The sequence below is a fragment of the Rousettus aegyptiacus genome, unplaced genomic scaffold, assembly GCF_014176215.1.
Source record: "Rousettus aegyptiacus isolate mRouAeg1 unplaced genomic scaffold, mRouAeg1.p scaffold_m13_p_12, whole genome shotgun sequence".
In the NCBI taxonomy this organism is placed as follows: Eukaryota; Metazoa; Chordata; class Mammalia; order Chiroptera; family Pteropodidae; genus Rousettus; species Rousettus aegyptiacus.
The window spans coordinates 30,849,153-30,865,412 of NW_023416287.1; the positions used below are offsets into that span (position 1 = coordinate 30,849,153).

General features: G+C 34.4%; 1 protein-coding gene across 6 annotated transcripts in view; it reads right to left on the reverse strand.

Moving 5' to 3' along the window:
* TASP1 (taspase 1) overlaps window positions 1-16,260 on the reverse strand; it is a 221,796-nt gene that overhangs the window by 65,990 nt on the left and 139,546 nt on the right. For all 6 annotated transcript variants that reach the window (XR_004953653.1, XM_036229670.1, XM_036229672.1 and 3 more), the window contains one exon: window positions 13,348-13,458. Coding sequence is in view for 5 of the 6 variants with exons in the window: in XM_036229670.1 (XP_036085563.1) it covers window positions 13,348-13,458 (111 nt within the window). In the remaining variant the exon portion in view is untranslated. The remainder of the gene's footprint in view (window positions 1-13,347; window positions 13,459-16,260) is intronic.

The window sequence follows — 16,260 nt, forward strand, 5'->3', positions numbered from 1 at the left end:
ATGAGCATTGTAATAATTATGGATTTATTTATTTACTCACATCCACCAAGTATAACTTAAACTCTATTCAAACTAGTCACTCAATATACTGTACAACTCAGCCTTCGGCTTCATATGATTTAATTTTCCTTTCCTTCTTGAAACATTATAATTATGTGTTCTGAGTTTACTGTAACTAATATTAGTGGTTTTCTCCACATGCTCACAAACTAAAGGAACAGACAAAAAGGCTTTTTGATCACCTAATCAGTACCCTTAGGAGAAAAAAATTTGCTAATATGGAAACAAAGATTTTTATTTTTCTTTCTTTCTTTTTTTTTTTTCCTGGATGGGATTAAACAAATTCCTTGCATGGTTTTAATTACGTCCTAATACTTCATAATCATGTTTTAACATAAAATTCAAATAAAGTCCTTATTGTGAATAGCTCAGCAGCTCCTAATTCTGTGATGGCACTAACCTTTATAATTAAGTCCCTGGTCCCTAAAAATCAAATAGATCAACGACAAAACTATGGTTCATTTTAAAGTAACATGACACTGTTTACAGAGGTGGATATTTTCCTTTTTTAGAACTGTGCACATTATTTGCTTTCCAACAAATAATATTACTAAATTATTTCCAATTATCAAAATTTGATAGCTAATTTAAATGGTCTTTTCTTTGTTTCCAAAAAGGCCTGAGTAAGACCACATCAGTGGTTGATAACAATAATCTTCTGCTACTTGAAAAGCGCCAAGTGTCCAAAATATATGGGATTTCCACATTCTAGTAGATGTCTAGAGCTCTTGCATAAACAGGAAACCTAGGCCACATGGAGGAAACCAACTTCAGCTGTGAATGCACAAAGCCCTGGAAAGTTACACTTCTGCTGCTGGCTACCCACTTCCATTTACACTGATAAGTCCATCTTGTTAGTCTGCTGCTGATCAACTCTGTTAGTAATTCAATACAAAAAAAAAAAAAAAGTTTTTCTTAGTTCTTATTTGAAAAGGAGAGGAAAATTTAAAAATGACTGAAACTGCCCTGAACAAGATGACCTTGTTTTATCCCAAGTTCCTCTCCTTTAGAAACAATGCATCAGCCATGTTGCAGAAGTAACTTCTAGGTTTCTTGGAAATTATGATTGTTTCTTATACTCAATATTTACTGAAAAATCAAAATTAGGTATTACTCAATTTAATAAGCAGATGAACTATTTATTTTCAAATGATGATTGCATGGGTCAATACATGTGATTTTTAACCATCCATTCTAGCCAAAGAAAAAACCAATAATGTCTCCATTTTTTACTTCTTTCAACAAATCCTCTGAGTATTATTTAACTAATCACTCTTCCTATTATCAAACCTCTTAGTCTTCCCGTACAAGCTTTTGACATCTTGTCTTAAATAAGATACATGATTATTTCTTAAGCTTCTATTAAAATAAAAAAAAGGAGGCAACTCTAAGAGGTATTATAGAGCTTACAATAACATCTCCCCAGAAAGAGACAAGCAAAAAGTATTCAATTTTTCCATTAGTTTCCTAAAGAACATTCTTGAAGGCCCTTAGAAAACCACATTCATTTCTAAAATGACTGTCACTCTTATAGCCACTTGCTATCTTTTCTTTTTTTTCCTTTTTTTCCCCATTCCACTCACTTACTTAAATTTATTCTGAATTGTAAAGCTTCTATACACTTAAAAACATTCTGTGATCCTACATAATTATCTTATTTCATGTGGGAAGAAAATCTGATTTATTTTGCAACTTGTGACCCTCTATGAGATGTACTCCAATTAGAGAAGAAAAAAATATGAAAAGTACAGTATTCTTCAATCAGTTTGTGTATTAGTGCGCAGTTTAAATGCAAAGTTGTAGATGCCAGACATCTATCAAACTCTAAAACATCTAGCTTGTCACTTAAGACCTAGGCTCAAAGACCTTCTTAACTATTTCTGGTCCTCTTTCTTTCTTAGCTGCTCAGTGGAGTTCTTTTTTTACCTTGTTTCTGTATAAGCTTGAATTCATACCCTCATAATGCCTAAACCCAAAAACTTTTTCTTGATATTCATTTATATCTCCAATCACATGGAAATCCTTTGGTTATGTCAAAACAATTCCTTGTGCCTCTGGTTTCCAGGTCAGTATTCTCCCTGGTTGCATCCATTCTCCTTCTCTTTTCTATCTCCTTCACAGGATGCATTTCCACCTATCCCAGGGACAGACACGCTTTAAGGCTTTCGCCTTCAGATCTATTCTCAATTCATTCAAAAAATATTTTATTCACTAGAAACTGTTCTAGCTGATAGGGATATAACAGTGTGGGGGAATAACAGTCAAAATCTCTGCTCTCATGGAGTTTATGTCCCACTGAAGGGAGATAGACAATAATAAACAAATATGAATAGAATTAAATCAAGATGTGCTAATAAGAAACATAAACCAGCATAGGAGGGTGGGGAAAGGAGTAAGAAGTTTAGGTAGGGTGGTTAGAAAAGACCTCTTTGAGGATATGTCATGCAAGTGGATTCAGCTTCCTCAGCTGGATCATCCATTCTATGGAAGAAATCATAAGTTATGACAAACCCAGAGTCTCAACTCCCCTTTCAAGCTCCAGGCCCGCACACCTAACTGACTGTCTTGCCTACAAATACGTCTAGCCAACATGGTCTAAATCAATCTCATTCTCCCGGCACGTCCAATGTTCCATATATGACATTCTCATAAACTATTATCGGCATACAATTTCAAGTCCACCAGAATCAAAATTCTAGTTTTTTGATGCCTCTTTCACTGTATCTGTCACATTCAACCAACCATCAAGCCCCAGAGATTCTATCTTTGAGAGTATCTGGTCCCTAATTCTCCTTCTTATTCAAACTAATTCTGCTTCTCTAATTGCCATGGCCTTCAAATTAGTAGATTCACATATAGGGTCTCCCTCATCCAATCTGTCCCACATCCTAGCACAACACTATTGTCCAAGCCATGTGGCTTTCCACTACATGAAGTCAAAATTTGTTTTGCTGTGTTTTGTTTCACTTGTAATTACACCACTCCCTTTAGTGTATTTTGTCCACTTGATAATCAGATCATTTGCTGTTCACAAGTCCAAGATTTTCCCTCCTGAAGGCACCTCATTCATGATACACTATCCTTCCTCTACCAGAAAGGACACCTCTTCCTCTGCCTTTTCTGAACTTCTCTGCCTTTCGAACTTTATCATATTAAAAGTTTAATTTTTAATTATAAAGTTTTTCATAAAACAAAAAACATAATTTATCAATCATATTAATAGGGTAAACATCCATTGATCCACTCAACAGTTAGAATAATCCAACACTACCAATACCGTCGAGACTTCCCATGTTCTCTATCTCAGAGAAAAATCACTACCCTAAATTACTTTTCAACAGTTTCTTGTTGTTCATTATAGTTTTACCATATGTGTATGTATAATTAAATAGTGTTTAGTTTTGCAAAGTCATATTAATGGCGGCAAACTGACTGCAACCCTTTACAAACAGCATTGTTTAACTTAGTGCTATGATTTTTAAGGTTCATCCATACTGATGTATATAGCTGTAATGCATCCATTTTCACTGGCACATGGTATTCTCCTGTTGATAAACATTAGAGTTGCTTCTATTTTACGCTGTTAAGAAAAACAATGCTATGAACTTTCTTGTGCATGCCATCTGTACACATGTACATACCTAGGACTAGAATTTCTGGGTTGTAGGACACACTCATGCTCCACTTTCTATGATAATGTCAAATTTTGCCAAAATGATTATACCTATTTTTAAAAAATCAATGTCAAAAACATACTTTTTTCATATTTTCTATCTAGTGATTTTTAATATCTAAAGTCTCTGATAGTCTGGGTAAATTCCTGTTGACATACTCTCTCTAATAGTATCTCTCTTTAATGTGTATTTTATTTTAACCTGAGGTTTTATTTTGAATTCATATTTGAAATAGCTTTTTGCTATTAGTATTTTCTTCAGCATTATTAGACTATTTGCAATCAGAAGGTTCTAGGATCGCCATTTCACAAAATTGCCAGAAATGGAAGTCACTATATTTCCTGAACTTTAGTATAGTACTTATTACATCTTGTATTTTATTTATTGTGCATTTGCCATTTTTCTTCTCCTAGAATCCAAATTCCTCAATAGCAAGACTGTTTTGCTTGATTTATCTGTGAATCTCTCACAACAGCTAGCAAAGTACATACACAGCTTTCAATGAATATTTGTTAAATAAAAAGAAGGTAAAAATTCTGAAAGTATAAAAGCACAGAGCTTGAGAATTAGTACTCTAGGGGATGCTTAAATTATTGTTTTCCTTATTTTGCAATTTGGACATGTGAGTACACCAGGATAAATAACACAGTGTTTATAATAATTATGGAGAAACATCTTTGATTTTTTAATAGATAAAAAGAATAAATTCTCTTAGGAGTCCCTCAAGTTTCAGATAGCTGCAAAGGAAACGTATTTTAGTGTTTGAAAAAGAGAAACATTTATAAAGAAAATGGAGAAAAGTCTTGTAAAAATCCAAAATGCACTAGAGAACAGTATATTTTTAAAGTTTTCTAAACTATAAAGAAACTCATGAAACATAATTGATAATTTCAGATAAGAAGTTAAAAATATATAATTACAATGTACTTTTGTTCTTCCTATGAAGGCTAATGTTCACGAATTATTGTGGTTTTATTTGGTCATTAAAAGAAAACATTTATTGAATACAACTTCTCAATTTGGCAAAAAATCACAAGAGTGAACTACTTTCAACATCAATTATTGATAGCATTCTGTATTTGACAATAAACCTATGATGTCAATAATAATGTAAGAACAGTCCCCACAGAAATAAAAGAACACAGAACAAAACCACTTTTTTTATAATACTAATACCACATAGAATTTTTCAACAATAGTCACATAGACTGCGTATTGATAATACTAATAAATTAGCTTAGAAATTCAAAGAGAAGAAAAGGGATATTTGATTTTTATAGATATAAATATAATTAGCCATTATATTTAGTAGTGAGCAGAACCAATTAAAAAATGTTCTGTGACATTATTTGTTGAGAACTAAGCAGAAAGTTATAATGCCACTCTGAAGTTCACATACCACACGTGCAGCTACAGTTTGCATGAAAAAAGAATAATTCATGAAACCAAGTTCGTCCAAAAATAACCATGAATAGAAAAAGTCACATCTCAATCGTAAGGGCTTGTGGGTATGTGTGTGTGTGTGCATGTGTGCGAGTGTGTGTGTGTGTGTGTGTGTATGTAATCACTTAAAAAGCACAACTAAAAAGGAAATCTATTTATTTCTTTTCCCTATTCAACTAAGCATTCAGTCTGTAATCAGTTGGTTACCATGAAGTATTATTACGGCACTATTTTTACAGTGCCCATTTTTATGGGTTTTATATGTTACATGAACAGTGGGATTTAAAAAAAAATGCACGAATTGGTTACTCTCTTTTATGCTTCCTATATTAAGTCAAACCAAAGCTCTGGATCTTGGCATAATAGTAATTCAAGTGGAAACAAAAACAGTTCAGATCTTCGAATGTCTTTCAATTTTACTCTATTCATTCTATTACATGAAAGTCTCGTTGATCAAAAATAGATTTTTAAAGAACCCTACATTTAAGATAATTTTAGAATTTGTTCCAAATTGCAGAAAAAGAAAAAAAACTTTAATGTCACTGATAACTTTTAAAAAGTACATAAAAAAAAATTATTTCAACGTAAGTGTAAAATCACTTTTAAAAAATCCCTTATTAGTCTAGAAGGTCACAGATATCAAACATACCACCACTCAGAAAAAGACAAGGTTATTTTAAAATTCTGCACAGATGGTTACTGCTATGCCATTTTATAATCTTTCATTCAAGGTAACTGTACCATTAATAAGAGCTAAATGTCAATTAAAAAGAAATCACTCAAATAATACAACAGAAAAATTGTCAAAAGCTATGAACAGAAAATTCGCAGATTAATACAAAAAGCCAAGTTATGTATGGCCTACCTCAATCATAAGAAAAAGATGAAATAAAGCTGGAAACCACTTTTTAATCCATGATTCTGGATATTTTTAAAAATTTGATAATAACTATTGCAAAAGAGTGTACGGGGGACTTCCGGTTTTTGGTTCAGCATGTAAAGAGCTTGGAAGTCACCGCTCTAAAAAGTAAAAAGGGGAATGAACTTAAAAATCAAAACTCTTTTTAGATCTGTCAGAGAAATGAGGTCACTACATAAACAAATACCCTCAAATTGGAGATACAGAAAAATCACAAGTTACCAAAGCAGAAACCCCCACAGGAACTAATGTTGGGTAGGAAAACCAGAACTATAATTGAAGAACTGTTGGAGTCTCAGTGTGGGTAAGCCTGTGAGTTAAAAACTCCAGTGAGTAAGGACAGTGTGGCATACTTTTGTGACTTTTATCTCCTGGAAATCTACCAGGTTCTCACAGTAAAGATTGGGGGAAAAACTGCCCTGTGCTTGCAGTGGGGAAAGGAAAAAAAGAACCTTTTATAAATACAAAAGAGCATCCTCTTCTTGTTAATAAGGCCTACCCTCAAGAGAAACTACTCTATCAGAGCTTAACCTCACCAGAAAATACTCAACTCCAGCCAGCTCTAACCTTCCACATGTAGGAAGAGGACAGAGTGCAAAACTAAGAGGTACTTGTGAAATTCACAGCTCAGACATATAAGCTTACTAAAAATTTGAGACCTAATCATAGAACTATGAAATGTTTCCCCCTCCCTGCATCTTACTACTATATTACTAAAGACCTACATACCTCAGTTCCTTTTACCTAGTACATCATGTGAAGCTATCAAGAAAAAAATTACAAAGTATACTAAAAGGCAAAAAGCAAAGTTTGAAGAGAAAGAGTAAGCATCAGAACCGGATTAAGATACGACAGGTATGTTGGAACTATCTGACAGAAAATTTAAAACAATTATGATTAACATGCTAAGGTCTCTAAGAGAAAAAGTAGATATCATGCAAGAACAGATGGATATATAAGCAGAGGGATGGGAATTCCAAAAAAGAATTAAAAAGAAATGCTAGAGACCAAAAACACTGTAGCAGAAGTAAAGAATGTCCTTGATGTGCTCATTATTAGACTGAACATGGCTGAGAAAAAAAATTATGAGTTTCACATCTCAATAGAAACTTCTAAAACTGAAAAATCAAGGAAAAAAGAGACTTGCAATAACGACTGAAAGTTCCTGCAAATTAATGTCAGATATCAAACCACAGATCTAGGAAGCTCAGAGAACACTAAGCAAGATAAATGCCCCAAAACTGCACCTAGGCAAATCATATTCAAAGTGCGGAAAATCAAAAACAAAGAAAGAAATATTGAAATAAGCCAGAGGAAAAAATACCTTACCAGAGGAGTGGGATGAGAATGACATCTCAGAAATCATGGAAGCAAGAAGAGAGTGAAGTGAAATATTTAGTGTCAAGAGAAAAAAACCATCGAACTTGAATTCTGTAGCCTAAAAAAATCATCTTTCAAAAGTGAATATTTTTTAGGCTACAGAATCTAAGAAACAAAAAGAACTAATCAAAAATAGACTCAAAAACATAGTGGGCAATTTGGTGACGGATGGGGGGCGGGGGACTGGGAGAATGGGGTGAAAAGTTAAAGAAGTACAAATTAGTAGTTGATAGTGGGTCACAGGGAGGGTAACATGCAGAAGAAAAGCAGTTAGCATTAATATGATGGCTAGGTGGAGGGCCAGGGGAGGGAGGGAGCAATTAAGGGGATCGTTTTATGAATTATATATATGTCTAACCAATGTACTGTATACTTGAAACTAATTTAAATAAATATATATATATTTTTTTAAAAAGCGAAGAAGAAATAATGACCTTTTCAGACAAACATTGTGAGTATTTGTTGCCAGTAGACCCGCCTTGCAAGAAATGTAGAAGAAATTCTTCAGAGAGAAGGAAAGTGGTATAAGCCAGAGCTCAGACCTCCATTAAGGAAGAGCAATACAGAAGGAATAAGTGAAGTTAAATAAACTTTTATTTTTATTTTTAACTGATCAGATAACAAATTGTTCAAAATCATAATACCAACAATGTATCTGATATTATGTGTATGTGTGTGTGTATGTATGCTGATGTATGCATGATTAACATGCTAAGGTCTCTAAGAGAAAAAGTAGATATCATGCAAGAATGAATGACATAATAATATTTTATTATAAGGTACTTGCACTGCCCATGAAGTAGTATAGTATTGTAAATGTATATTGCAAACTCTAGGGCAACCACTAAAAATGTTTTTAAAAAGAAGTATAAGTGATATGCTACAAAAGAAGAGAAAACAGTATCAAAATGCTAAATTTGAGTATAAAGAAATAGGTATTCACACATGGTAAAATGATATACACAAAAATTAAAGACAAATTGAATCTTTCTCAGTAGGGGCATGAAAATATTATGAAAGCACAGAATATCCAGCTATAGATTTATATTTACTGACATACTAAGAGTGCCAAGACACATTAAATGAAAAGTCTGTTGCAAAACAATGTATTAGAAATCTCTTCTCTATAATTATTTAAAATGATGACAGAAGGGTGCCCACACACAAGCAAGAGTGAGCAAGAGAAAGAGTGAAAGAGAGAAAAAAATAAAACTGTAAAAACATACACCAAATTGTCAGCAGTGGTTCTATCTGGCAAGAGAAATGGGACTTAGAGTAAATGGAAAGATGGTATCGGTCTTGATTATTTTATAAAATCTTTCCGTGCATATATTGCAATGAAATACTCTAGATATATTATTCAAGCAAATCTTTTTAAAAATAAACAAAGAAAGAAGAAAGGAAGAATATCCTTTCCATAAATCTTTCCATAAAACCAAAAGTGGTTGATAATTTACTGCAGTCATTGCCAGAAAGGATTTCCATCAGATCACTTCAAATAGGAACTTGGGATCCAACATTAACAGTTTTAATTTATAATTTCAATTAAGGACTAATATGATTTACAACTGTACAATACAAATAGTTAAAATTGGAGTGTGGATTAAACCAAGGATCAAATAGAACTTTGGAGCTAGAAGGGATTTTAAGGACCATCTAGATCTGCCCCCTCATTTCTCACATGAGAATTTGAAAACAAAGAGACTTATCCTGAAGCAAACAACTGATTTCACTGACAGTGCATTAAAAGAGGCAACAACACAACCTTCTCATTCCTGGTCTAGGTCTCTGGTAAATTCAATTTCTTTCATTCTAACTACATTGTAAATATCATCTGTGGTTCCTGAAATTTCTCAAGTGATTCCTGAAAATCTTTATTTTCTAGTCCCGTTTCCACATTACCTGATTAAACATGGTTGGATCCAGTACAGAATTCTTAAAACTTAGCATGGTGAAGGAATTTAGAACTGTCTCTTTTTAATGTTCTTATTTTTTTGTTTTTTTTTGGTGGGGTTTTTGTTGTTTTTAAAAAAAATAGCTTAAGTAACTTGCTACATTCAGTAAGTCAGACATAGAGTAGAGAATAGAACCTAGGTGTCCTAAGTCCCAGGACATTGTTTTTCTGTACTTCATATCCATTTTACTTAAAAAAAAAAAAAAAAAAAAAAAAAAAAGGCAATGTGATCTTGTGATCTTGCAGAACCAACATCCACTGTCCAAGCAGGTGACTTTTGACAAGTCACTGGGCTCTTATAAACTGAGTTTCTTTAACTATTAAATGAGCAGGTAAGAAGATGAGCTCTGAAGTTTCTCACTCCTTTCCATGAGTCTGGAATATTTCAGTTGGGGTTCACTGTGCATTACGTAATAAGATCTAGTGGCAAATGAAATACTGCAGCCCAACTCTCTGAGTAGTTTTAAAGAGGAAAGTACAATAAAGCAATAGAAGAAAAAGAAGTGGTGTTCAGGAACTTCTCAGCATGGACCCAAGTCTGGAGACGTAGAGCTAGCTAGTGAATCAATCCGTTGTTTTAGATTCAGTACAGTGGTTCAGGTCATTCACAACAAACGGAAAGTTAATGTGACATGATTATCCACCCACCACAGGGTTCCCAGAAATTTAACTCCTAGTGAGTATCTTACCATTCCTTCCCTAATGTTCCTAGAATGCATCTATATAGCTGTACAACTAATAACAAATTATATAAATGACATGCAATTAAGGCCAAAAATTTGGTTTTCCTTAAAAACTGTACTTATTAATGGTCATTGTTAAAAGAACAATAACAAGTCTGATTCTGATATATTTGGGGATGTAGTAATGTGAATGTAATCAACTTTTTTCTGGAAAATCACTAGAGGTAGACCTTAAAGTTTTGTATCTAACTTCTTTCTCAGTTCACATTTTGCCATTGGGCAATTCTTATTAACATGCATATAGTTAGCACCATTATTTATGTTTTCATAACCTCAGTTCAAATAACTGTAAGAAAGCACCTGTACAAAATCACTTTATTTTGAAAATTTTCTTTGTTCTTCCTTCAGATTAAATCCAGTTCTTTCTTTCCCATAATTTGTTTTTCATTCTTTCTCTTCCCTAAAAACATTTCCTAACAGGGTATGATACGTATTAAAGGCTTGAACAATAGTGAAATTCACTCTTTTATCCCCATCCATGAAATCTTCACTTATCCCATCATTTGTGTGCTTATCTAGCTGAGCTTCTAAGTGGACTTTTGAAAATTGTAAGGAGAGAGCTTTGGAATAAAATGTGTTTGAGAAATAAGCCTAAATGGTGAAATAAATAGTTTGGAGCAACCCTTGCTTAGCCAGGTTTCCACCAGTACCCTAAACAAAGGGCTGAGGTAGAGGTGAGATTGGACACCTGGACATTTGTGGAGAAACTGGAAGAAAAAAAAATGACCATTTAAATGTGTTTCTGTCCCTCTTCCCATGTTGGTGGGGGTAGAACAAAAAGAAGAGACAAGAAAAAAGCCCTAGCAAGATTTGGAGGATCAAGAATAGATGAGACCTAGAGACAGAAAGCCAGGTAGGGAAATCCTCCATTCCTATGCTACCCTTAGGCCAGTAAGAGTAAAGTAGAAATAGTAACTTGATATGCTTGGGCCATGAGGACTTGACAGTCCCACTGGTTATTCCAAGTTTTCAGATCACTTGATGCCACTAGCATGTGCTATCAGTACTGAGGAAGTCAGAGGCTACAATAAGACCATGAACACCATAATGAATTCAACAACAACAGAGGCCACAAACTCACAGGTAGGTGAAGGGCAAGTCCCATCTCAGTAGAAACCAACAGTGGGAAGAGGATAACCATAAATCAGATGGTCCCTCCTGCAGTGACACGGAAGCTCCCTGGAATCTAGATACCACTCAGTAGAGATGGAAGGGGAAACAAATTTAAAGTGCCATGTAACAAGAGACTAGGTTTATATGGAGGGCACTAGCAAAATGAAGGCAAAGAAAGAGTTGGGCATTAAAATGAGTTAGAGAACATGAACAGAGTTAAAAATAGGCACTCTTCCTGAAATTTCCAGCATGTGCTGGGGAGGAGAGGCAGTGTGGTGTGAAGATATTTGGTAGTCTGCCCCAGACCCAGACCCAGACCCAGAATTCAGTCCATCTGTGACCTTGCAGTCTGGGCTTGACAATAACCTGATAACAGCCCTCTCAACATAGAAACCAGAGGCTCCCAGTGGCTACACACCACCGCCTGTGAGGACTACCTTGACAAAGCCCTGCACTGTCTGCATGCAGCCCCATGTGTCAAATACCAAGCAGTCAGTCCTTCTGCAAGCCCTCTGTGGCCTATGTGCTCTGAAGACCTCTGTGTCCTCTGCCCCCGCCAGTACCAATCTCCCACTGCACACTCAGCCACAAAGTACTGATTATCTGCTCCCTGTATCCAGAGTATGGCCTATTGTTCTCCCAGCACCTCCAGACCAGTCCCAGCCTGGCCAAACTAGTGAACTCTCTACTGTGAGGTGGCCACACTACACCTTCTCCAACACAGTATGAGCTCCTTCCAAGTATGTCCTTCCTTGAACCCTTTCTCTCAGTTCTAGAGTACCACATTACCACATACAGTTTCCCTACGTCAAACTCTTTCATCAAAGTTAACACCTCTTCATATTAAATTTTCCTTGGTTAACCTAATGTATGGTTTCTATCTCCTAAATGGACCTAGAGGGCTACATCTTCCTAATCTCAAAATTGAAGTCTACTGATATTTCTACTTTCTCCACTGATACCTCCCTCGAACCAAGATTTCCTCTCTATCCCCTGGACCATTCTCAGCCCTTAATGTCTCTCTCCTATAAAGATGGTCTTGGACAACTTTAGCTCTACTCTATAACCCTCCCCTAAAACACCATTTTATTTGTCAACTTAAGAATAAAAGTTTTCTCCTTTATATCACATCAAATATGACCCACACTGAGATTTTAAGGCCCCCTGTGACCTGGCCTCACCTGGCCAATCCAGCCCTCCCCCACATCGGGAACACATCCCTCCAGGTAAGAGTTATGCAGGTGTCTAGCCCTCACTATGCCTAATCTCATTGTCAGGCCTGTGTTCATGTTCCTCTCTTTCCCCTCTCCCCACTAATCCCAGAGCCTCCTAGGGCCAGTTTTAAGACCCCATCTTCCATCAGTCCTTTTGGGATGACTTCTTCCTACACAGTTGTCTGTATTGTCCTCATCACATAATTAGCACCTTATTATATCCTGTTGTCTTAATTCTCTAAGTGGACATACATCCCCAGATTAACCCTGTGATATTTTTTCTCTAACTTATATGTTCATAGCTAATTACCCTAACTTATATTTAACTATGCTTTATATTTCTTTGCATGGTGGTAAGCTTAATGTTAAATGATGGGAAAATCAGACTGTCAAATAGTTTTAACCCTTTAATGGCTTGGCAAATGAAAGTCTAGCAGGATTTCAATTCAACTCTATACAACTGTACATGACAGTACTGGATTCATGAATATTAAATTTAAAAACACTGACTCTTAAAAAAAAAAAAGAGTCAAATTGTACTTAAAAACTTTTAAAGGGAGTTGTCCCTTGAATTTTGTTTTAGTAAAATTTTATTCTAATGTTTATCGCTCGAATCTTAGACAAAGCCTCATATTTTGGGCATTAGATTAGTTACATGCAAATTTCATGCTGTAGTAGCTACCGTGATGGAATTCTTTTCACGACCAATATTAATGAGGGCCTAAGTCTACGCTAGGCCCTGGACCTCGGTCTAGTGATACAAATGTGGTACCTGACTCACGGAGCACACAGCTCAGTGAAGCAATCTATATTTAGAAGGATGCAATTTTCTTAATATTATACTTACTGATAAACTTGTTTTGCATAGTCTCCAACAGAGCTTGATGAGCATCTTCAGCTTGTAAAGCGTGTGAACATTCTCTAGCCAGTATGGTGCGTACAAGATGCTCCCCACAGCCTAGAAATTCAAGAAAACCAAAAAATGGTTGAGAAAAAGTAGTACTAAATATTCTGCTTGTCTTATGAGCATAAAAACACCCTTATGCACAGCTAAGAAGTAGTTGTGCTGGAGAATAATTCAGTGATGAATGAAATGATTCGTAGGAGCAATCTAGTAATTTTAATAATGAGATTTGATAGAAACTAAAGAAACACATGACTGTCTAATCGAGAAAGGAAACAAAAAATAAAATGAAAGAAAACCCTTTTTCACAGAAATGATTTACATAATATAGGAATTTAGATTCCCTACCTAAAAGTCTCTTAGGGTTCTGTCTCATTTCTATGGTTGAATAACTACAAGAAACTCTGTTTTATAATTTATTTGTTTACATTCAATTGCCTTTGTCTCCCATTTCCCTTTGGCACCTCACACACCTGGGAGCATGGGAAAATCTAGCCAGCCAGAGCGCATCTGAATGTCTCCCAATTCACTTTTCAGCGAAATGTCTATTATACATCAACAGCTATAAAGTGGACTTAATAAAATAGCACCTTTCTCACCTTCTTATAGTACTTTACATTGCTTTCAGGGGTGAATACTCTCTGTCCTTCTAAAGAAAGAGCACATTCTAACACCCTGAGGTGAATTTGTACTGTTCGGACACACTAAGAAAAGGTAGGCATGGTGATGATGAGCACTGCCTAGAATTTTATTACGGTCTCTACTTGTTAAAAGTAGAAACTGCTTGCAAAAATGTAGACAAAGGAAATTTAATTTATAAGCTAGTAAATTTAAATAAAACATTTCTGAAGAAATTTTTGGGGTTTTTTTCTTTTCATTTTTTTCTTAAGTAAAAAATATGAAGAAGCTACTTTGACAAACACTGGAGGAGTAAGCATTTTTTAAAACAGCAAATGCTGCTTGGGATGCTTTTTATATAAAAAATCAATTTCACTATTAAAATGACAATGTCATCTTACCCAAATGAGAATGGTAAATATAAAAGACCTTTATAAGGTATCTTTTTAAAAACATTTTCCATTCAAAATGATTTCTCCCTCAAATGAACTTCTGCTTCCCATCTCTTAAAAGAAAGAAAGAAAGAAAGAAAGAAAACTGCCAAAGGTGTTCTGCTAGTTCATTAGAAAATCAAGTCCTCCATTAATTCATATAAAAGTATAGGGTATAGTCTGAGCACTTACTGAGACTATAAAGTATAGCCAAAAAAACAAAAACAAAAACAAACAAACAAACAAAACACACACAACAAAACAAATGAAAAAACACAGTAAAATAAGAATCATCTCCAGATCCACTCAGATTCCCCAACAGGACCAGGGACAAAGTAACTTTTTTTCATGTCATTATTTTACGTGCACACATACACACACATGTGAAGGGAGGTTATTAGCAATCACAAAGAATATGGACTAAGATTATTAAATGAAATAACCTCTTTCAAATAATGCCTTAAAATTCTTAAATTCATGAAATTTAACCAGCACAAACTGCTATGACGCACAGTTCTCCATTTAGCTAGTACGTACTATAATAGACATTAGGCACTAACAACAAAATTCACTTAAAAACATTATCTGTAATTGTTACACCATGTTGGTACCTTTCACTTTAGAAATTTTCGCTTCATATGTAGACTTCTCTCCCTTCCTCCCTCCTCCTCTTCTCCTCTCTCTATATATTCATGCATATATGCATATACACATATGTGTACATTAAGTGTACATATACAATATATGCTCGATGCCCCAAATACAACCATTCGAAAAATATCAAAGTTTTTAAAAAATCATCTGCCATTTTTCCTGAAAGAATTCCCCTGTACTTTTTGGTAAAGTGTAAATATAAATACACTTCAAGATCTAAATATATCTATACTTAGAGGAAGATCTAGATATGTAATTTAACGTATAACTTTATAGGCACAATTATGGTGATCCTTAGTTTGTTAAATTTTTGCAATATCATTTTTATAATCAGGGGGAAATGACAATAAAGCTAATTGAAAAAAAAGCATTTTTGACATTTACTATGTAGAGACATTGTTTTAAGCTCATGAAACTCCATAAATTTTAATTCCCTTTGTATACATATTTGATGTTGAACAGTGAAATGTTATACTTTAGAACAATAATAATTGTTAGGAAATTGACATATTATAAGCTAAATGAGTGTTCAAAAGGTTACATACACACACCTCAAGTCAAACAGCTAAACCACATAAAGTTAACATTACATCAAAATACACAATATATGTCAGAGAGACTTTTTCCTATGTTGTTACACAGGAATATGCAAGGTTTTCCAATGATTGATTTTTACCAAGAAACTTTTTAAATTATGACTTCTATTCTGACATATATCACCTCTAACATAAGAGCCTTGACACCAAAAGCTTGTTCTCCTGCAGGTTCCAATCAAAGAAAAGTTTGTGGTTTTACCCACAAAATTCCACAGTTTCTTAGAATATGATGCCATGTAACTGAAGTGTAATTCAAAGGCAAACAGTTCCATTCTTTATTCGCAGATATTAGAAAAAAGCTTTTCATTATATTCTCCTTTTGTCCTTATTCATGCAAGTAAGACTATATTTATGTTCTCCGATCTTGGCAGAAAACATGGATTATACATAGAATAAAGACCTAACAACAAACCTTGAGGAAAAGTTAAATACCAAGATCTAAAAGAACTTAGAAGAGCACACAATTATACAGCATCAATAAAAATGACAATTGAATGGATTGAAACATATAATGAATTCACAACTTACATTTTAAAAAGCGTTTTTTTACCTTTGGA